This window comes from Aricia agestis, chromosome 8 (genome assembly GCF_905147365.1).
Source record: "Aricia agestis chromosome 8, ilAriAges1.1, whole genome shotgun sequence".
Taxonomy (NCBI): domain Eukaryota; kingdom Metazoa; phylum Arthropoda; class Insecta; order Lepidoptera; family Lycaenidae; genus Aricia; species Aricia agestis.
This window is the reverse complement of record NC_056413.1, coordinates 12,305,963-12,329,782: the sequence shown is the minus strand read 5'-3', so window position 1 is coordinate 12,329,782 and position 23,820 is coordinate 12,305,963. Positions and strand designations below refer to the sequence as shown.

The 23,820-nt window shown below is 35.1% G+C and overlaps 1 protein-coding gene across 1 annotated transcript in view; it reads left to right on the top strand.

Moving 5' to 3' along the window:
- LOC121730002 overlaps positions 1-23,820 on the top strand; it is a 42,902-nt gene that overhangs the window by 5,351 nt on the left and 13,731 nt on the right. Inside the window, exons 2-3 of the mRNA XM_042118796.1 lie at positions 10,283-10,433; positions 13,759-13,864. Of these exons, the coding sequence (XP_041974730.1) occupies positions 10,289-10,433; positions 13,759-13,864 (251 nt within the window). The 5' untranslated portion in view covers positions 10,283-10,288. The remainder of the gene's footprint in view (positions 1-10,282; positions 10,434-13,758; positions 13,865-23,820) is intronic.

The window sequence follows — 23,820 nt, the reverse complement described above, 5'->3', positions numbered from 1 at the left end:
GTAAAATCGTTTGCGATATTGCTACACACGTACAATTTGTCGTTCGATTTTAACATCGAGGAGATAAATCTTTACGATAATTGTACCGTGTATTGGTCGTTTACTTTAAATGAGACAAACTTGTCTGGGAGTGACTGGAAGCAAATCAACGAAATGTGGTATTTAGTGGATATATATTACTTTTTATTCAGTTCAAGAACGTCCTAGTTACCTAGGTCTTAGTCCTGAAAAATAGCATTTTTCCAGGTTATTGACATAAGTACTCACCAAAACAGTAAATAAGCAAAACTTGGTTTCTAAAACTTATTTGACTTAATTTGCTCTGTATTTTTATAATAATTGGAAATTATTTAATCAGAATTATTTGTCGTCTTAAGATACTATTGATATTGCTCTAGTACAGTATAAATAATAAAGACCTACTTATTATGGTCTTCAGAGAGATAATAGTACAAGGAATACTCAGTCCATTCGCAATGTCTGTGGTCAGGACGGACAAAATTTATAGCGGCCGCATTAAGCTCGACTTTGATTTCCGCCGTAAACTTATAATAGCGTATTGTGTCTCTTGATACTATTGTAATTTGTTACAGACATAGACGAAAGATATAGACGATGAATTTAATTCCTTGAAAGGTCGATTTGCACATCAGATAAGCTGTTTTAATTTTTTTAATCAAACGATTATTCAAAGTGCGAGTCAAAGACAAAACACTGCATAGCCCACTGTCTAAATATTTTTTCATAATAGAGAGGCTAGCTGATATTTTCAACTTTTAATTTTAAATTGTTCGATTTTTTTTGCATTACTTACCAAAATAATGTAATTGTACAAGTATTAGATATACCTACATTAGATGGCTTTGTGAATATGCGTTAATGTTCCCTCAATTTGTGTTGTCCAATTTTTTTTTAGTTACTAGTTAATTAACTAGAATGTGGCGTGTACTGTATCTATCTATTCTATATAAACAAAAATAAATTTAAAATTTTCGGTTCAGCCGTTCTCGCTAAAACTCGAGAACGGCTGAACCGATTTGGCTATTTTTAGTCTTAAAATGATCGTTGAAGTCCACGGAAGGATATTAGGAGGAAAATACGAAATTCACCGGGTCATCTATATTTAGTATAATTTTAATATGAAAAACCTACTTACCAATAGCTTAACAACAAAATTAAATATTTCTCACCTCGATACATTCCTAATTAAAAAACCTCTGATGTCTATAAAAAAAATATTCGTATAATTGGAACACCTTTTTTGCTTCTGAAATGCATGAAAAAAATATAGGAATATTTATCACGAGATCTATCGCGTATCTTCCAGATATTAATGAATGTTTTATGAAAATCGTAAAATTATTTTCATGAAACATTCATTTCAAGATAAGATTTTTCCATTTCAATATCACAAGCACGGCAATTAACATAATAATATTTCAGAGTAAAACTGTACCTTTAAGATGACGCCGCGTTAAAGTAAAAAACCGTGTTGGATATGTTTTAGATTGCTTGTTCTCATAGAAAACAAGCAATGGAAAGGGCCACCAAAAGCATACCTGTTAAAATGGGGCCAAGTTCCTATCGACAATTTTTTGGTCTAAAAAAAAAGAGTTGAAATCCAATCCAAAGCCAAGTTTAGATGCAGTCAACAGTCTGATCCATAATACTTCTAATTTGAACGTGGCAGGTTAATTTAGTTATATTATTAACTAATTATACAATTATGAATTAATCAAGAGTTACGTATAGCACGAAAACCTGCCAAGTTCAAATTATTATCATACGTGATTTAAACCAATCCTCCTACCCTCCTCATCGTATTCTCATTGTATCACTGGCGTATAACAATTTTTACCTATAGCTCGTAGAGGAGCCGACTCGCGCTTGACCGATTTCTTCTTAATTCTTTTATTAATCTACATATATATTATAACATACGACCTGAATGTCAAATTTCATTACGTTAGGAAAATTGGAAGTAGTATCTAAAGTTCGTAGATGAACCGACTCACACTTGACCGATTTCTTAAATTTCTCAATTTTTTGTTAATCTACATAAAACACACGACCTGTGTGCCAAATTTCATAACGCTAGGACAATTGGAAGTGGCCTAGAGGTTTTGATTACCGGTCAGTGAGTGAGTGAGTGCCAAAATTAGCTATTTTCACAGGGAGATATTTCAGGATGTACCGAAGCTATATCTATTAAATTTGGTATACTGCTTAAGTACTAGCACATAATTACGTAGGTATAATTTTATCTTTGCACTCGCAATAGGCACTGAGCTACAGGGGGGTCAAAAGTGCGTCGAAACGGTTCGTGTAAATAGTGCACGGCATGCGCGCGGGCTGCTGGAACTTGGCCGCGCACTCCATGCGCTTTGAACCATAACAACTACATTTCATGTAAGCTATGGGCAAATTAAAGTGCATGCTTGAACCAATTTATGTACAAATTTTGGAAGCTTAAATCACTCTCCTCTGTTGGCAAAATTAGAATCCCTTTTTTACAGAGGTATTTTTGATTGATTATTCTGTGTTATAAAAGTTGACCAATCGTGTTATGCTATGGGTAATCCAAAGGCAAAGGCATGCTGAATACTGACAATGAACTTGAATTTCTTAGCTTTAATTGCTGACAAAAATCGATATCGCTACAGCCAAATTATCAAGGCGTCGCCTTAATGTGAGCAAAAATGTTGCTTTCTTATCTTATATCTTTAAATGAGCAAATGTTTTCCTGTATATATATAATTGAAATCTCGGAATCGGCTCCAACGATTTTCATGAAATTTAGTATATAGGGGGTTTCGGGGGCAATAAAAAATGAATAAAATTTCATTTTATTCGTGTTTTATCGAATACCGAGCAAAGCTCGGTCATATAGCTAGTATAAGATTATAGTTAGCAGTAGGTATGTTATAAATTATAACATACCTACTTAAGAGGGCGACTAACCCCAAAAATCAAACATCGTCCTTCTCTCTTCACACTCACGCCCGTCTTTCATATGCCAGGTGAAAAAGAACGACGCGGATTCATCGCCAAATTAGTTTTTTCTCAATAACTCGATAAATATACAACATTTTAAAAATCCGCTAGGTCGATCTCTCAATGATAGAGTTTTACACAATGTGTTAAAATTAGGGAATGTTATTATTCGACAAATTTACTATTCGAATAATTCGAATATTTTACAAAAGTTTTCGAATAATTCAACATTTTTGAAAAATGCTGAAACCTCTGAACAAAAGTAACAAAAAACTTCGTACAACCATGTACAACCTATTTTGTAATTACTACGAAGTAAGCAATTCTAATTTTTACTTTTATCAACATAAATCTTATTAAACTATAGATCGCCCAATGGTCGAAATTCGACCTTAGTTTCAACGACATTAGGACTACTACCTATATTTTGTAAAAAAATATTGACTGTATCATTTTTTTTTCAACTCCTCTCTGGGACTCAGCTGATCTCAGACTGGCCGTGAAGCTTTGTCTAATTGTATCTGAGATTCAATAAAAATTTTCAATTTTTCATCTTGTTGTCAACAGACTTCAACCATAAATAAAAGAGTATAATTCGTAATGTATACTTGGCTTGTCACTCAAAAATCTGTCATTTCTCATGTGTGTGTGTGTGTGTGTGTGTTGTAGTGTGTGTAATGTTTTATTTGTTAAAAAAATGTATGATAAAAGCATAATTTCAAAATAATAACAGCTCGATGCACTCCTTCACCATAAAAAATTATAACTGTGCAAAATTTCATTCACCTACGTTTCCCCATTTTTCGTCAAAAGGGATACAAAGTTTTAGGCTCACGTATTAATATTATATAGAATACATAGTTAATTTTTATCGTTAAACACTTTAAAAATGTATATTTTAAGGTTACAGCTGGGCAATAAAAGAAAGGCTGTAAAGTGTAAACCGTTTTCGATCGTAGCACCTTTTACTTTTCTCATGTGATTATGCTTGAAAGAAGTCAAAAAATACAGATCGTGAGCGACCATTACTGACGATACTGAAATCCATGACTGAAAGGAGTTTATAATATCTTCATTTTCATGTCTTTAGGCAAAATCGTTATTTTGCCTAAAAACATGCAAATGAATTTATTTGACGTTTCTAAAACATGGTCAACGGTGACGATGAATGGTCGTATACTCATTAGTTAGACTAAAAACAGATTTATATTATCATTAAAGATGTAGAATATTCATAAATAATATTATTTTTCTGAAATAAACTTAATTATCTTCTTATTCCATGTTAATTTTATGTTTGATAGCATTTTAAACAAAAAAAAATATTTTTACTATTCGAATTATTCGAAAAATAATTTGGCGAATATTCGAATAATAAAATCGTCGAATATTCGAATAAAACGAGTATTCGAATATTCGAATAACATACCCTAGTTAAAATATTAACTTAGTTATGGCATTAAATGAAAAAAAGTACCTAAATTTAAAACGAACAGCAATCTCTCCGAAATTCATTATGCGCGAATATCCCAAACTGCCTATTTTATTCAAACAAGCAATTCTGCCACGACCCAAGCTTTAAATTTTTAATAAGGCTGCTCAGGTAAAAAACTTCATAAACTACGAGTATACGGCTAATGAAATTTAAATATTACCTTCATTTATTGAACGTAGGTTAATGCACTTTAAACATTATACTTTGAGTCTAATGCTTAGTACTCACGTCATGCGGTTTTGCTTGATAGTTTTACTCCAAATCGAGTGATAATTACTGTGTGGACCGCAAAACTCACAGCTCGAAGGCTCGCATCGAGCCGCTCGAAGGCTCGCATCGAGCCGGCTCGATGGTATTAAATATTTATTATCTATTTAGAATAAAACTATCGAGCAATGCTGAATGTGTGGACGAAAGCCCGAGCCGCGGGTATTGTTCGACGTTATTGCTCGATCGAGCAAAACCGTATGTGAGTACTTAGCATAAGAATGCCAGATGCTAAAGGCACTGAATTGCTGAAAATACAGCATACTCTTGGGCCTTGGCTATCAAAGGTTCTGTAGGTTTCCCCTTGCATTTTCATAATATTATTCAATGATAACAACAACGAAAATATGAAACAGAAGTCCATATTTCCTTATCCATCGGGCTTTCTAGTAAATTATATCAATAAGGAACCACATATCTAATAACAATGATGAATAAGAAATGGTAAATTCATAGTTAAAACGAGATAAATTATTCGGGCTATCATAAATCTTATCGACGATGTGAGTGTATGACGTGGATAACTATCAATATTATGAAAATTGTCGTTTTTGGAGTTCCGTACCCAAAGGGTAAAAACGGGACCTATTACTAAGACATCTGTCTGACCATCTGTCTGTGCGTCTAGGTCTATCTGTCTCCAGGCTGTATCTCAAGAACCGTTATAGCTAGAGTTCTGAAATTTTCACAGATTATGTATATCTGTTGCCGCTATAACAACAAACACTGAAAACAAAACAAAATTATATTTAAGGGGGACTCCCGTACAACAAACGTGATTTTTTCGGCCTTTTTCGCTCACTATCAATAATGGCAAGAGGTAGGCACTTCAATTTTTCACACATTCTTTTGTTATAATGTGTGCTCTAATATTTAATAATAAGTTCAAAATAACATAAAAATTTAAGGGGGGCTCCCATACAAAAAACACAATTTTTAGCCTATTTCTTCTCTGTATCGGTACGGAACCCTTTGTGTGCGAGTCCGACTCGTACTTGGCCGATTTTATTTTGCAGTTAACGCAAGCTTTAGGACCGGGAAAATGATTAGAATTAAAAAAATGTGGATTTTATGTTTATCCAGATAAGTAGACAAGTTACAAGGTTTGTTCAAATTATAAGGGAAAAAATATGAGTAATTGCCCTTATGTTACAATTAATGTTATAGGTCTGCCAGAATCTGATGGCAAATTTTGATGGCAAATTTTCAAAAAAATATCCTTGATCATTGGATTTATATTTGCATATTTCACACACAGAATAAGCCGCTATAAGGAAAAAAAGGATCAAAATGTTTTATTTCAATTACCCCGGTATTGCTAGAGTCAATTTATTTTCTCACTTTTTGCCATCAGATTCTGGTAGACCTATAGTTATCCACTTCATCCGATTGCGTTTTCAATTGTAAAAGAAAATACGAATATAAGAAAAGCGTAATCGTTTTATCAATATCTTACGAGAAAGGCGTTGTAACTGAGTTATTTTTAGTGAAGGGCTTATAGATAACCGTGTCGTAGTAAAAGGGTTTTGGTGTTACTCCTTACACCCGACCTATTTCAGACCCTAACTGGAAGCTATGATGTGTGGTAAATTGTACCCTTTGACTTGTCAAATCTTCCCAAAGTATTAAAACATTTTTGTCTTGTCATTACCGGTCCCAAAATTTACGATTAAGTAGCTGGTACCGACTTCAACATTTTGAAGATTCAGTACAGAAATAGTTAATGTTTAGGTGAATTCTGTAAAAGGTTATTACTAACACTATATTTAAGAGTAATAATTGTAAACTATAGTTTACATAAGTCGGTTAAAAGTATAAACTGGGCTGCTTCGTACCAGGTAAATTATTATAAGTATTTCACGAACAGGTTTCACGTGTAATTTTGATTTAGTCGCCTCAGTTAACCTGTGTAGAGGGAAAATAAATAAGTCAGCAGCCGGGACGGGACGGGTAATTGATTTTCTGATTATTCAATTTAGCACTTTTTTTATTTTTTAACCCCCGACAAAAAAGAGGGGTGTTATAAGTTATAACTTATAAGTTTGATTATTAAAAGGGATATAAAAGGCATAGTACAGGCTATAAACGGAACATATTATCTATACATATAATGAAAATGACGAGACTGGAGTCTGGAGTTCCGAACACTTTTCATACAAAATTAATTGAATTTATGTTAATTTTAGGGTACCGTAGCCAAATGGCAAAAAACGGAACCCTTATAGATTCGTCATGTCTGTCTGTCTCTTCGTCCGTATGTCACAGCCACTTTTCTCCGAAACTATTAAAATTCAATATTATAGTATAAATATATATATACTATAATATTGAAAGTTGGTAAGTAGATGTAGTCTGTGATCCGCATTAAGATTTTGATACAAAAATGGAAAAAACATTAAAAATTTTAGGGGTCCTAATAGGGGTATAGGTAGGTACAACTGAAACAATTTTTTTTTATCTAACCTATGCGTATGGCAATCCATGGATAGGTCTTCAAAAATCATATTGAGGTGTCTAATATCATTTTTTTCTAAACTGAATAGTTTGCGAGAGAGACTCTTCCAAAGTGGTAAAATGTGTGTCCCCCTCTAACTTTTAAAGTAGGGGCATGATAAGTCTAAAAAATATATATATGATGTACATTACTATAAAAACTACCAAAGAAAATTGGTTTGAACGAGATCTAGTAAAAATTAATCAAAAACCTTTTAATTTCATAAAAATAAACCTTATTGTTGCTGCGGAGCCCTTCATGGACGAGTCCAAATCGCACTTAGCCGGTTTTAGGGTTCCGTAGTCAACAAAGAACCCTTATAGTTTCGGTCTGTCCGTCCGTCTGTGTGTCCGTCTGTCCGTTCGTCCGTCTGTCTGTCCACGGTTTTGCTCAGAGACTATAGGACCTACAAAGCTGTAATTTGGCATGAATGCACATATCAAGAGGGATCCACACCGCCGTTTTTCCATACAAACGTTGTCCTCTATTTCCTCCCTTGATAATACCGGTAGAGTTATATTTTTCCTAAATATCTATGGCCACTAATATAATGTCCCTATGTTTTCTTTTTTTCATAACTTAATTATTAAAAAAGATATGAACTTTCATAAACTGAAAAAAATTACCAGATTTTTGTCTGTGTTCAAACACCTAGAAAACAAAACTAGCTAGAATATACCAAAAAGTAAAACATAGGAACACAGCTCAAGCCTTGCTTTAATTGTTAATGAAAAAAGTACTTAAATCGGTTAAGTTTTGGAGAAGGAATCAGAGGACAACGAATCGATGATTTTCTTTTATTTTATTAGAACTTTTGTCGTGTTGTCTCTATCGCGCTCTGCGTTGGCGGACTTGAGATTGGTGAGACAACAATACATTTTCAAAATACCTATTTTGAATTTCTCTCGCCCCTGGTGTATCCTCTTAATGATGTCGACAAAATGGTACATGAAATCTTAAAAAAATATTTTTTATGGTACCTTCCCTACACATCAAGCGGGGATGAATATTTTATTTCGCGTCCACCCTATCGTGTGGGGTGTCCGTTGAATAGGTTTTTAAAAAATATTATGAGTATTCATAAATCATATTCCGGTTTAGGGATCCGTTTGTGAAATATTAAGTTTTAAAGTGGAAAAAATCGTTAGAGTCCAGTGTGCCCCCCTTCTACCAGCTAAACGGTTGCTTCTGGAAATGTGAAAAAATTCACGGTAGTAGGAAATATGCTGAATTTAAAAGGAAAACTATCACGGCTAAGAAGACTTCATAAGTTTTTGAGTTATAGTCGATCAACTAAAAAAAGTGTATTCGGCGAAGTATAAAAGAACTTTTCGTTCAAATTCCTATGCACGAGATGATGTTTAACTGAGATGATGTTGTTAGTAGTGCAAAACACATTATAAATGTACATTCATTGCAACCATACAAAAATGATCAAAAACTAAGTACTACGGAACCCTATATTGCGTGTGGCCCGACACGCACTTGGCCGGTTTTTTTTAATCAAACTAAAAATGTAATTGCAAAAATTTGTTTCGCGGTTCTACTTAGTTCTCAAAATATGAGAATTGATTCCTTATTTAAAAGGCGGTAAAAATTGGAGGTTTACACCAAACGATACGATGAACCGGAAAGGTTTTATTTTTGTAAATTTAAATTAATTTTTATCCTATAACACACAGAGAATAAGAAATACAGAATAGAATTATTTACTTATTTTCAGGGTTACAATGGTTCTAACAATATACTATTTTGTTATTTTAAGAACCCTTGTACATAATATTACAAGAAATCTTCAATCTTCTCCCTCTTATGTATTGTATCGGTGCGATATCCTATATCGTACGGGGTTGGCGAAAATTTCATCTGTGTGTTATATTATAAGGATCTTTACAGAATTTGCCGTATTATTTGCAAATATAGTAATTGTCTCCGCTACCCACGTTCGGATAACTCAGAGTATACAATGGACCAATCTACCCTTCAGATATTTGCAAACAATATTGGTCTGAAAATATTAGGATTTACTATCAGTTCTCATTCTCTTATCCCTTCAGCTGTGGCGGCCATTTCGGAAAAAAAGCGATGCGAAAGTGTGTCTGTCTGTCTGGCTGTCTGTTACCTCTTCACGGCCAAACCGCTGAACCGATTTTGCTGAAATTTGGTATGGAGATACTTTGAGTCCCGGAAAAGGACATAGGATACTTTTTATCCTGGAAAAATGTACGGTTCCCGCGCGATAAACAAATTTTGGCGCAATGGAGTTGCGGGCGTCATCTAGTACGATGACGTATTCTATATATTAATACGTGAGAGAAAAACTTTGTGACCCTTTTTAAGAAAAATGGGGAAACGTAGGTGCATGAAATTTCGCACAGTTATAGTTTATATGGTGAGGGAGTGCATCGAGCTAATATTATTTTAAAATTATGCTTTTATCATATATATTTTTAACAAATAAAACGTTACACGCACTACGACACTGCTACTATGAAAAATGACAGATTTTTGAGTGATAAGCCTATACATACAAATTATACTCTTTTATTTACGTATGGTTGAAGTCTGTTGAGAACATAAACCTATAATGCTATATTAAGTTTATAGTTGAGAACAAGTTGACAAATTGAAAATGGATTATTGTTTTTTTTATTTAATTTTAGATACTATTAGACAATGCTTAAACGGCCAGTCTGAGATCAGCTGAGTCCCACAGACAAGAATTGAAAAAAACTATGATGAAGTCAATATTTTTTACAAAATATAGGCAGTAGTCCTAAATCCTAAATGTCGTTGCAAGTAAGGTCGAATTTCGACCATTGGGCGATCTCTAGTAATTATGAAATTTGGTAAATAAAGAGCTACAACCTAGCTACAACTGTAAAAATTGACTATTTCATTTGGGATAAAATTATATTATATTATGGTCTAGACTTCTAGAGCCTCCACTCCTTTTGTGCCCCGTGGCCATCATAACACTAAACTACTAATTTTAAAGTTTATACAGTAACATACTCATATCTTGTTGACAGGGCAAAATGACGAGGTCAACGAACTCCAGCCTTCTAGAACAATTCCGCTCCAGCTCCACCACGACCACCACGACCGTCTCCAACAACGTGGTCATCGTGGCCAAGTCCACCAACGGCAACAAACGACCTCCCATCATCATTTATCCCACCGGTATGTTGCGACAACGAAATTTTCCAACGGCCGATTAAAAACATTAATTTGATTTATGCAACTTCGATTTGGGATTAGGGGTCATCCATAAAGTGTGTCACACGTAGAGGGGGGGGGGGGCTGTCGACTAAATGTGACAAAGAGTGATCTTAAGTTTTGTGACATCACATATTAAATTTATTGAATTGAATCACGAATTTTAAAGTTTAGAGTTGTTTTTAATTTTTTGACGTAAAATTGCTCTAAGTGACACTAGGGAGGAGGAGGGGGGTCTAAAAATCATGAAATAGTTGTGACATTATGGATGATCCCTAACTTGTAAACAAAGACGTAAAATATTATGTGTAAGGCACTTGGACATAATATTCGATTTCTTTGGTTAGAGCAGTCAGCAGGTTGGATAGGAAAGATGCTATTCGTATCTAGATTAATGATAATACGGCCTTGTTTTTGTTAAAACAACCCCTCTTTCTCTTTCTCTCTGCAGTATCAATAATCTTCAAGTTGTGCGCGGTCTTTACCAACTTAGTATAATAGGAATAACATTTTTCGCTTTATTTTATCTTCTATATTTTAGCTACTAAGACTATAGGAAATTGCATATAAAGGAATTCAATAAACGACAACATTACGTTAACAACAAGCATCTCATACTCGTCAATATGAAAGATTCTTCACATTTTAAGTGTTACAAGTTTCCGACTGAAATTCTTGCTTCACATATGAAGCCTCTGGCATTGTTCGAAGTGAATTTACCTTACAGCTTTATTCACTTAAAGTGAGGTTCGTTTGGAATTTTAAAATGTTCGCCATCGGCCACCGGGTCACTGCGCATCGAACGTTCGTTTTATCGTAACGATATAACCACCTGAACCTCGGAGTTTCGAGAACAGGGGCCTTACTCCCGAAACTGATATCGATTTCGATTTTCGATTTCAACGGTTTTTGACACTTTAGACATCTAAAATAGCGCTCGATCTCAGTTAATAGATCGATATCAGTTATTTTAGATGTCTAAAGTGTCAAAAACCGTTGAAATCGTAAATCTATATCGATATCAGTTTCGGGAGTAAGGCCCCTGTTTCGGAAGTAAGGCACCTGCACTGAAATAACTACTGCCATAAAAATCGATACTAATACTAATCCTATTATTATTAGCCTATCCTATTAATATTATAAAGGCGAAAGTTTGGATGTATGTATGGATGTTTGTTACTCTTTCACGCAAAAACTACTGAACGGATTTTAATGAAACTTTACAATAATATAGCTTATACATCAGAATAACACATAGGCTACAATTTTAACCGACTTCCAAAATGGGGGTTGTGTTATCTTTGTTTTTTATGTTCAACGATTACTCCGCCGTTTGTGAACCGATTTTCAAAATTTTTCTTTTGGTGTATAGGGCATCATGCCAATTTGGGACTTTATTCATAAAAAATGTGACTTGATGAAGGGATCCATAAAAAATCGAGGGAACTCCTCAAAATTTATATGGAAACATTTGGTGACTTCGGTTTCGTGAGCAGTATTCTAAGCATATGCGACTAACAAGTAAAATTTTGCACCAAAGTATATTATGGTTCGGAAGGTGCTGAGAGAACTCCTGACTCTTTATAGATACAAGTTTCAACGTTGTTTTAAGAACGGATAGCATATTGCTACTATGCAAATTACATTCATCGTCATCATTACCATAAACCATCATAGAACCATGTATCGTCCCGTTTTGACCCTATTATTGATACTTTTCATAGTCTTTTATTATTAATTATTATAATAGCTTCCACACCGGTTTCGGTGACGGTGGCCGGTTTCATTGAAACCAGGCCAGCTACGCAGGAGTAATTTATAGTGCCCAAGTGTGTGCGCAGTACACAAGAGCACTCTCTATTCCTTTACTCTCATAACCCAGTGGAACGGACGACCGACACGACTGGCGAGAGATCAGGCGCAGGACCGACTTTTTACATGCCCATCCGACGCATGGATCATCTTACTTGTCAGACAATCAGATGATCAGCCTGCATTGTCCTAACCAAACTTGGAAATAACATGTTTCCAACGCGGGAATCGAACCCACGACCTCCGAGTCAAGAGCCGCGCTCTATACCACTAGACCACGGAGGCGTTCATTATTATATCACACAATTTAATTATTATATCACTAAACAAAAAGAAGCGGGAAACACCGCGGGGCACAGCCAGTAATATTCTAAATGCGAAAGTGTGTCTGTCTGTTTCTTACTTCTTCATGACCAAACCGCTGAACCGATTTAGATTAAATTTAGAATGAATTCTTTGAAATAAAATGTACGGTTCCCGCGTGATAAACGAATTCCAATGCAACGTGTAAAATAAATGAGAAAGTATACTTTAACATAATGTTTTACGTGACAGCCCGGTTTCTTAGTGGTCGAAAACCCCTGAAGGATTTTTTTTTTTTTTTTTTAGATAAGATAAATATTTATTTCTCAGTACAATACAATATAGAGCTGTTTAACCCTGAAGGATTATCTACTCAACAGTGTTGTTGATTGGTTATGGTAATATGGTTTGACGCTAGCCAATCAAAAGCGCTAGTGAAAAAATAAACTACAGTCAAAGACCTAAGAAACCAGGCATAGATCTTCGTTAAGTAGTTTCTTGTGTAGACTTACCTCTAGAACAAAAATCTAAACAACACGTTGACATCTGTACCCACATAAAGATTTATTGGTTGTTTACAGGTATTACTTTTACATTTGTCGAGGTAAAATGTAGAGAGTTTAAAAATTCTTTTTCGTTCTTTTGTCGTCCCGGGTTAACCCTTGTCTCTTTTGTTTTATGTTAGTGAGGCCACGCAGCTACGGTGTGTTGCGTTGTCGGAACGGAATAACGCGTTGTATGCCATAACTGTGGTAAGGCGACGCGTCCCAAAACAAGACTAAAGATGGTGATAGCGCAGTGCACACCATCCATTATCACTGCATTTCCTGTTCGTCGTTACGACGAACGACGACGAACACATATACATTGGTATACAGTAGCAACTAGCATGTCATAAGATATGAACCTAAAGCTTAGCCCATTAAGAGTTGACCAAAAATGAGGGCGCTTATAGTTTCTTCGCAGCTGTCACATCTTTGATATAAAATACTGGCAGACGTATGGCAAAAACTGAAGTATGGCAACGATGTTGTATAGAATTCCAACTCTTTATGGCCAAGCTATTAAACATCGAAGCGAAACCGCTGCGGCACCGCTTCGCAACGCATTGACACTACGTGGCTTCACTCTTAGTTGGGAATAAATAATTCTAGAACAATTTGTTTTGTTCCAGTGACTCCGGAATCAATAGTTGTACCGATCGTGTCGTGTATATTCGGCTTTCCCCTGCTGGCTCTCACCATCATCTGCTGCTTACGGAGAAGAGCTAAGTTAGCCAGGTGAGAGACGTTTCATTTATGTGCCTCTGTTAAAATATCATCCCTTCTCTTTCGTTAATATTAGGTTGGGGAAAAAGTTTTTCGCATTTTGTTTAAAAACAAAAGGTTTTTTATAAAGTTTATTTACAATTGACTAAAGTATATAGGTGCCATTTTGTTCGATAACTTTTTGCCATCTTGTTGGTAGGGACTTTATTATATTATAAAAAAATTGGGGCTTCTGATCAAAAACTGCGACAAGTGGTTTTGGCAGTCCTCTTGTGATGTCAACCTGACATTGCCCAAAGAATTCTGCAGTGACCGAAGCAGGTGGAAATCTGAAGTTATACATAACTTCAGATTTCCACCTGTTTCGGTTGGCTGGCTCACCTGGTTGGCTCTAAATTAAATCTTATATATAAAAATAGATTTTCAAATGCGTAAGTCGCGCTTAAACTCGAAAACGGCTGAACGGATTGGGGTGATTTTAGTCTTAAAATATTCGTAGAAGTCCAGGGAAGGTTTTAAAGTGACACGAAGTTCACCTTCCCGTTTCATACTACAAATTTTTCATACCGCGGTATGAAACAGCGAAGTACTGTTTTTGAATTGCCTGTTTCATACCGGCGCACATACGGCAAAATCACTACTTTAGGGCGCCAAAAATCAAAGATGTAAATTATATGTGTATTTATACTTAGAAAAGTTTGTGAGCTATAAAGGCTACTTGTGGCTACTTATGTTGAGACTTGAATTTTTTTTTAGCCTAAAAGGTATTTTATATAGAAACCAAATAGTATTAAAATGAAATTGAGTATATTTTTTAAAAATACAAATTGTCGACCATTCATATATTAACTAACTAGATGACGCCCGCAACTCCGTTACTTCAAAATTAGTTTATCGCGCGGGAACCGTACATTTTTCCGTGACTTGGTCTATCCCGACTCTACCTGTGAAAATGGGTCTAGTGTCACAATGTGTAGGTTTGAGTTCCTAGAATTCACAATACTAACAACAAACGAATAAATGTAAATATTGAGGACAGAAAGCGGTACTAAGCGGAAGTTTTTTTGAGAGACTAAGGAAACACATTTTTTTATTTTAAAAATGAGTGGAATGAAATAATCATTTATTATTAACACAGGCTTAAAGTAAGAATAATATATAGTGTTATATAATAAACATGTCAATGGCTTGCATCTCCATAATTAATATTCAGATTTTTGCACGAGGTGAACGAAAATAACACATCTTAATGTTTTCGGGTTTTCCAGGCACTAGCCGTACACTGCACAACGCTTACCTTTCAGGGCCTCCTGTGCTTTTTTTATCAACATAACAAAGAGTTTTTATAGCCAGTGCGATGGAGTAACTATCTGACTTGAAGAATACATGCAATTTTAGACATTACATTTAAGTAGAAAAATCTATTTTTGACGTCCTAAATTGGCCTTTTTTGCCGTATGTGCGGCGTCCGAAACAGCGAAGACCTTTTTTGAATTAGTCGATTCGTACCGCAGCGCAGATTTTAGTACAGTCAAGCTCAAAATGTCTATACATATTATAAAAATTATAAAATATTAAATTATTTAATTTTATTTTATTATTTATTATCATTATTTAATACATATTATTATTTTATTTGATTATTTAAATTAAATAAATTCATCTCAGAGAAACCAAATACACATTGGGCAATTTATTGATGGTATACGAAAAGACTCCAAGTATTATTGTGCTTTATTAAAAAAACCTGATGATGTAAAAAATTCAAAAAGATCAAGACATTCAATTGAAATAAATCAAAGAATATGAAACGAGCAAACGGGTCACCAGATGGAAAGCAACTTCCGTCGCCCATGGACACTCGCAACATCAGAAGAGCTGCAGTTGCGTTGCTATCCTTTTAAGAGGGAATAGGGTAATAGGGCAGGGGAGAGTAGGGAAGAGAATAGAGTAGGGGATTGGGCGGTGGGCCTCCGGTAAACTCACTCACTCGGCGAAAAACAGCGCAAGCGCTGTTTCACGCCGGTTTTCTGTGAGCCCGTGGTATTTCTCCGATCGAGCCCGCCCATTCGTGCCGAAGCATAGCTCTCCCATGTCACAACCATACAAAAATAAAAATAAAATAGCGGTACTACGGAACCCTACCTATATTGCGCGTAGCCCGACACGCACTTGGCCGGTTTTTTTTATTTGTATTTTCTAAACTATCTATTTTCATCAAAAAAATCAATGCACACTATGAGGGTACTTTTGAGATTGACAGCTCCCGGACCATTTAAGTACATTTATATTATTTTTGATAATTTAAAATTAATTATATAGTGTTAGGTTAATTTTAAACTTCTATGTGTAATCAAGCTGTGATTTTATTGTTAGAAGTCTGATAGTATATAATATATTTTTTGATTTTGAAAGAAATGACATTTCTTTATACAAAATATTTTTTTATTTCTTCTTGTTACCACTTTTCTATACGCCAGTATAAATAAGTGATTAGACTAAAAATATTTAATAAAGTTCATGGTACGAATCCACCCATACCAAAAAAGAAATCGTTGTTTCATACCACTCCAAGCACCGCGGTACGAAACAGGCAATTCAAAAACAGTACTTCGCTGCTTCATACCGCGGTATGAAAAATAAGTGGTATGAAACGGGAAGGACCTTCACCGGGACAGCTAGTAATCTATAAAAATGGATTTTCAATTGTGTTAGTAACGCTAAAACTCGAAAACGGCAGCACGGATTGGGCTAATTTTAGTCTTAAAATATTCGTAGAAGTCCAGGGAAGGTTTTAAAGTGACAGGAAGTTCACCGGGACAGCTAGTCAATCAATAATAATCTTTCGACAAAAGAAAATGAATATAATATAAATAGCAGCCAATGATGTTTTTTTTTATAATAGAACTAGATGTCCCGCGCGGCTTCGCCCGCGTAAATTAGGAATTTTACAGAAACCGTACATTTTCCCATAAAAAATATTTTCCCCGTTTTTCCCGCATTTTCCTGAGTTTCTTCGGTCGTATTAGTCTTAGCGTGATAATATATTATATAATATAGCCTATAGTCTTACTCGATAAATGATCAATCTAACACTGAGATAAGTTTTTAAATCGGACCTGTAGTTCCTGAGATTGACGCGTCCAAGCAAACATACTCTTCAATGTTATTATATTAGGGAGGTATAGATTTTTTTTATCTATGGACGCTTCACACCACGTCAGTCTGGCCCCGTGGTAAGTACCTGATGGACTTGTGTTACAGGTACCAGACAACGGAAATATATTTAATACTTTTATACTATACATATATTTAAGATTTTAATTATATGATACACATATTTAATACACATCCATGACCCAGGAACTTTGAAAACTTTTTGTTCCGTCGGCGGGATTTGAACCCGCAACCTCCGGCTTGAGCTACCAACGCGCTCACCACTGAGCCACAGAGGTCGTCAAACTATTTTTAGAAATAAAATAAAGATTTTTTTTTAATTATCGCTTGACAAACTCGAGTCTCGATCTAAAAGACTATGAAATGGTATAATATGGTAGTGATGATGATGATGATGATGATGAATGTAATTTGCATAGTAGCATATGGTTCCTGTTCTTAAAACAACGCCGAAACTCCCAAACTTGTATCTATAAAGAATCAGGAGTTCTCTCAGCACCTTCCGAACCACGGTATACCAGGTATATCTCGGTGCAAAATCTTACTTGTTGGTAGCATATGCTTAGAATACTTCTCACGAAACCGAAGTCACCACACGTTTCCCTATAAGTTTTGAGGAGTTCCCTCGATTACTTATGGATCCTTCATCAGATCACCACTTTTGTGAATATAAAAATCGGGTAACATACGGCGGAGTAATCGTTGAATATAAGAAAACGAACATAACACCTCCCCCATGTTGAAAGTCGGTTAAAATTGTAGCCTATGTGTTATTCTGATGTATAAGCTATATTATTGTAAAGTTTCATTAAAATCCGTTCAGTAGTTTTTGCGTGAAAGAGTAACAAACATCCATACATCCACACATCCATATATCCAAACAAACTTTCGCCTTTATAATATTAGTAGGATGTAGCCTATAATATATTATCACGCTAAGACCAATAGAAGCGGAGCACCAATGAAGAATGTTTCAAAATCGGGTGATTTTTCCTATTGTGCTGTGTAAACGATAAAAGTTTCGCAAAAATTGGCAGAATTTTCTTTATTTACCCATGAATTAGTTACTCTCTCGGGTCTGTGGCTGTTTGGTTGTTCGTTTTGTTCGGTGTTGCTATGTGTCTGTGCGGATGATTTTCTTGCTCTCTGTATTCGATGCCTATCACTATCCTGGCTAAGGCGAGCCTCACGCTCTACAGATGATTCTCTTTCTCTCTGTATTCGATTTCTATCACTATTCTGGCTGAGGCGAGCCTCACGCTCTACAGACGATTCTCTTTCTCTCTGTATTCGATTTCTATCACTATTCTGGCTGAGGCGAGCCTCACGCTCTACAGACGATTCTCTTTCTCTCTGTATCCGAATTCTATCATTTTTCCGACTGAGGCGAGCCTCATGCTCTACAGACGATTCTCTTTCTCTCTGTATCCGAATTCTATCATTTTTCCGACTGAGGCGAGCCTCACGCTCTACAGACGATTCTCTTTCTCTCTGTATCCGATTTCTATCACTATTCTGGCTGAGGCGAGTCTCACGTTCCGTTGACGATTCTTCATCTCTTACTGAACGTGCTCTTTTGGAATTCACTATACTACGACCTATGTTCGAACGACGACGTCTTCCAGGCATGATCGTATATTAATACCCACAAAGCAACAAATAACCCAATCGCAAAGCAAAAACAAAAGTCCGTTTTTCTAACCAAGTCAAATATATTTTTATCGACAATTCAGAAACCAAAGAACCAGAAACAATGAATATCTGAAAGAAAGCGCTGTGGTTGCTCCTCTGCGTTACCGTCTGCACAACCACACAATGACGAAATACACTATCTACTACAATAACATAAGCCCGAAGCTTATGAGAGCCCCCGGCCGGTTCCGCCGTAACCGCTATGTCCCTCGGCCGCCGCCGCGCGACATATTTTTTGATTCCGCGTAAGTTTATACGTTTGAAAACTTCTAAAGTATTGATCGAAATTGTATAGTGTAAAAGACAATTATAATCTACATTTAATGTCTTAGCTTCCAAATATGTTTATTTGGATAAGGGTTAATGTTGTAAATTGTTAAAATCGCTTCGTAAATAAGCCATTATTTTTCGTAAAAAGTAAAGAACAAAAATGGCTATTGTGAGTTATCCCTAAGAAATAGACATATACCATCGCGGACTTTTTTGTTTACCTTATTAAGGCGTACAATACTGTAGTACATTATTTTGATCTATCTCGTAGGGTTTAGCCAGCGTTTGCAATATAAACGCAAAAAAATGAATTTATTTACGACATAACATTAGAAACCTCTAAAATTATCAGTGTTTCTCTACCATATTATGCATATGTTATACATATAAACCTTCCTCTTGAAACACTCAATCTATTAAAAAAAACCGCATCAAAATCCGTTGAGTAGTTTTAAAGATCTAAGCATACATACATACATACAGACAGCGGAAAGCGACTTTGTTTTATACTATTTAGAGATATCATAGATAGCAGCTATACAGTGTGTAACAAAAACTAGTGATAATACTTTAGGGTGTGAACATGTTCCTTGTAGAGAGTTCACTGTGAAAGTAGCAGCTCTGAAAGACGAACTTTTTTTTTTCAATTTTGTATGGGCAAGGGCCCGAGCGTCACGAGTTTCCCTATACAAAAGTGAAAAAAAATTTTGGTCTTTCAGCTCTTATACTTTCACAGTGAACTCTCTACAAGGAACACGTACACACCCTAAAGTATTATTACTTGTTTTTGTTACACCCTGTATATAGCGCACCTCACGCACATAAACTCCGGGCTTATACTATTTTTTATTACTTTTAAGTATAGATTTTTATATTCTGTTTGCCTAGCTACACGGACAATATCGCGATTAATTTTATATATTTAGATTTCGAGCATTTATTACCCTACCGTTATCATTTTATGAGGGTCCGTGTGGTTATATTGTAACGATGAAACATGTAAAGGTAACTTTATTATGTTAGCCGTGTTTTGGAAATTATTTCTAATCATTTTAATGCTGGTCATAATTCCCGAGATTGGATTTTAAGAAAAGATTAGATAAGAAACATTTATTTTGCACATCACACAACTATATTTACGAACAGCCCCCGTAGACAAGTGGCAAAACGCTAACGCTAACGTTAACACTAGCGCTACAAAATGTATGGATTTGACATTAGTATTCGCTAGCGAAGCGATGACTTATGTCAAATCGCATACATTTTGTAGCGCTAGCGTTAGCGTTAGCGCTTTGCCACTTGTCTACAGGCCCTGGTAATAACAAGGACAGTATTTTCATAAGCCTACTATAATTTTCTTCTGTATAATGAAGGTTTGTTGAAGAGTGGACCCCGCTAGTCTTCTTTTTGCACATTTCTTTACGACCTTTCTTTACTAATTTCACTGTACAAAATAATTTTAATTTTTATGATTCGGTAAAAACAAAATTTGACCGGCTGCATATTATTATTTTTCAAAATTCTCGAGTAGACTGGTAAATGTTAAGTTAGTTAGTCTGAGATTATTAGCTTAGGCACTTAGTTAGCGTCAAGTAAAATTTCTTGTACACACTACAGGGAATTGTATAAGGTTTTAGGCAGGCAGCCAAAACGCCTGCTGTGTTAGACAGCTTTAATCCGATTAAATAAAAACCCAAAAACCAGCCAAGTGTTAAAGAGGAATTCGCGCATGAAGTGTTCCGTACATATTATATATTATTTTATTTCCGCATATATTATTATTTTAATTTTATTATAAAATAAAAATATCACAGAATATTTCATGAATACCTATTTATAGTCTCTATCTGTTGCCATTATTGAGATCCATAAATATTAACCCCATGGATAATCCCTTATTTTATTTAGTAAACTTATTTTATTCATTGCAACGGACATACAAACATAAATAATAATTAGTGGCAATTACTGTCTAGCTATTGCGGTTCTTAGATACAGCCAGGTCACGGATAGACGGACCCGGACGGATAGCGAAGTCTTAGTTATAGGATCCTGTAAACCCAGAGTACGGAACCCTAACAAAAGGATAAGCTAATAACTTATCCTTTTGTTAGGGCCCCTATACCAGCTGCTCGTACCCAATGCCAAGAAGGGTGTTGTTAAAAGTGTTTGCCTGACTATTATATTAGTCTGCCTACAAGATATCGATCGACGAAGACTTGAGCCTTTGCTTGGTTTAAATGGAAAGGCAACTTGATCTTTTTTTTTTCATCTTTACTCGATAGTACTGTTTTGCAGCACCCTCTGTGTCAGTTTAAAAAAAAACAAAAGTTCACCCTAAACTAATTTATTAACCCAAAATTATATTAGTTACACTTTACTACGACTTCCCACACGTTACTTGCCCGGCTTTCAGAATCTAACTATAATCAAGTACTCTGTGAATCTAACTGCCCGATAAATTGAAGTAGAATGAATGCTAAACGAAAACTGCAACGCAAACGAAAAAATATCGAAGAATAAAGAAATGCTAAGTAAACGGATGAACGAATGTACTAACTAACTAGGGATGTAACAGTACCATTAGAATCATAAGCAGATGACGGGCCTACATTATTTGGTCGTTGTAGGTCGTTGTCTGCGTTGTTATTTTGCTACATTTTTCAACTGGGCCTGTCATCCGTCGACTTCTCTTGACATTATCCGACAAATTACTATAGGTCCACCATTTATAAATCAATTTTCTAATTTCTCGATATCTACTACAATTGCTACAAAGGTAGATAATGTATAATTTTGTGCACTAATATTCGATAGTTTTCTAGTAGCGCTATTCAAGTATAAATATTAAATTCAATATGTTTGTAATTCATTTTATTTTCTATTCAATATGTTTAAAAGTGTATAAATTTCAATTAAGTACTTATATTATTTTAATGAATTTCATATTATACTTTTAGTTTAAGCTGTTCTTAATGTTGATAATACAAATCCGACTTTTTCAAGTAATTAAAGTACGCGCAGAGTTCAGCGAACTTATTTGCATAACATTTTTAACTTTTCTCGACGTCTGGATTTAAGAATGATACTTAAGTAAAAACACTTTGTTGCACCCAAAGCTATATTCAAAGCAATCACACGAATCCATAATACGACACCTCTCACGCTAAAATGCGTATAAGTATAGTTTTCACAGAGCCAATACTGGCTGCCAATAAGATTGGCAGCCAGTATTGGCTTGGTGTATGCCGCGTGTGAACAGTTTGGCCTGGCTTGAAAAACTGTTCACACGCGACATATACCAAGCCAATACTGACTGCCAGTCTTATTGGCAGCCAGTACTGGCTCTGTGAAAACTATACTTATTGGCTGTTCAGTGTCCTTAGTCAAGTTATAGGCGCTTGCAATGCATTATGTATGTATATTGTGCATACATTTTCGAAATCTAACTTCGTTATCGAAACTAGCGAATTCAACCTGACTAAGCACTCAGGCTGCACTCTGCAAAGCGTGTCAATCAATAATCATTATGATAATAGAGTGGATTTCAACAACTTGCATTTTTTATATAATTTTGGTGGAAATTTTTGTTTCCACCAAAATTGGGGATCAGGGAAACTGGTACGACATCCACCACCCAGACGAGTTAGCTTGTGACAGAATGAAGTGAATGGCGTATTTTTTATGCTTCAAGAATTATATTAGGTATTTTTTTTAAATAATGTTTTACACGCCCTCTTACCCACCAAAATTGGAATTTGCGAGAAAAATAATCTGAAAAGAAAAACTACGTGCACTAAAGTTATAGCACATTAACTTAACTATAAACAAACTAAAACTCTACCGATATTCAAAATAACAACATGATATTATTAACACAAGTAGGATGATTTAAGTACACCAATATTGCATAAAATCGGGGGTTTTGTGATTAAACGGTTTTCTTTCATTTCTGGCTGGAAACTGGTACGACCCAGCCCACAGCCACCTCCTAAGGTTAGTGTGTGGCTGAATGAAGTAAATGGCGTATTTTTTATGCTTAAGGGATCAAAGGTATTTTGTAGAAACAACGTTTTGTAAATCCCACCAAAATTTAAAAACTCTCAGCGACAGACCTAAACTGTGTCATAAAAACTCAACTACAGAAAGTTAGTACAATAAAATTCATATATTATGAAGAGTCAACTTATATAAAACGACTACATAAAAATAAAAATCTAATCCAGAATCAAGTTTTCTGTAAATCAGTCTAAATATTGAGTAAAATAGTTCGGCGGTGGCGTTTATTTTCTTGGAAAATAATAATTATTAAAAAATAATGATAGGCCCAAATTAGAACAAATTATGTTTTACGTATAAAATCAAAAATGAAAACGATATCTTGAAAAAAATAAGATAGTTTTCAGCCTTGCCGCGCAAAAAAACCGTTTGGGAAATCCAGTCAATAGTTAGTAACAAACACTCCATAACCCTTCTTCTGATGCAGTTGGGTAATTAAATTGCCTATAATTGATCTTAAAAACGTAACGTGAGATGAATGAAAATGTTCTACGTATATACGTATAATACAATATATATTATTCGTGGCGTTTGTTTCAGAACTCTAACAACAATGAAAACGATAAAAGCTGTCCGAATCTAGGTTCAATTGAATTAGTTTTTACTACCACCAGCTCTGATGTCTGTCTATATAGTATTCAAATATTTGAACCATTTTCCAGCGTTTTATAGAGCTCTGATTTGCATCGGCCATCCCAAATTAAATCACAAAACTAAATAAAATAGATTCTATTATAATGGCCCGTAAAATAACAGCATATTTCATCTGC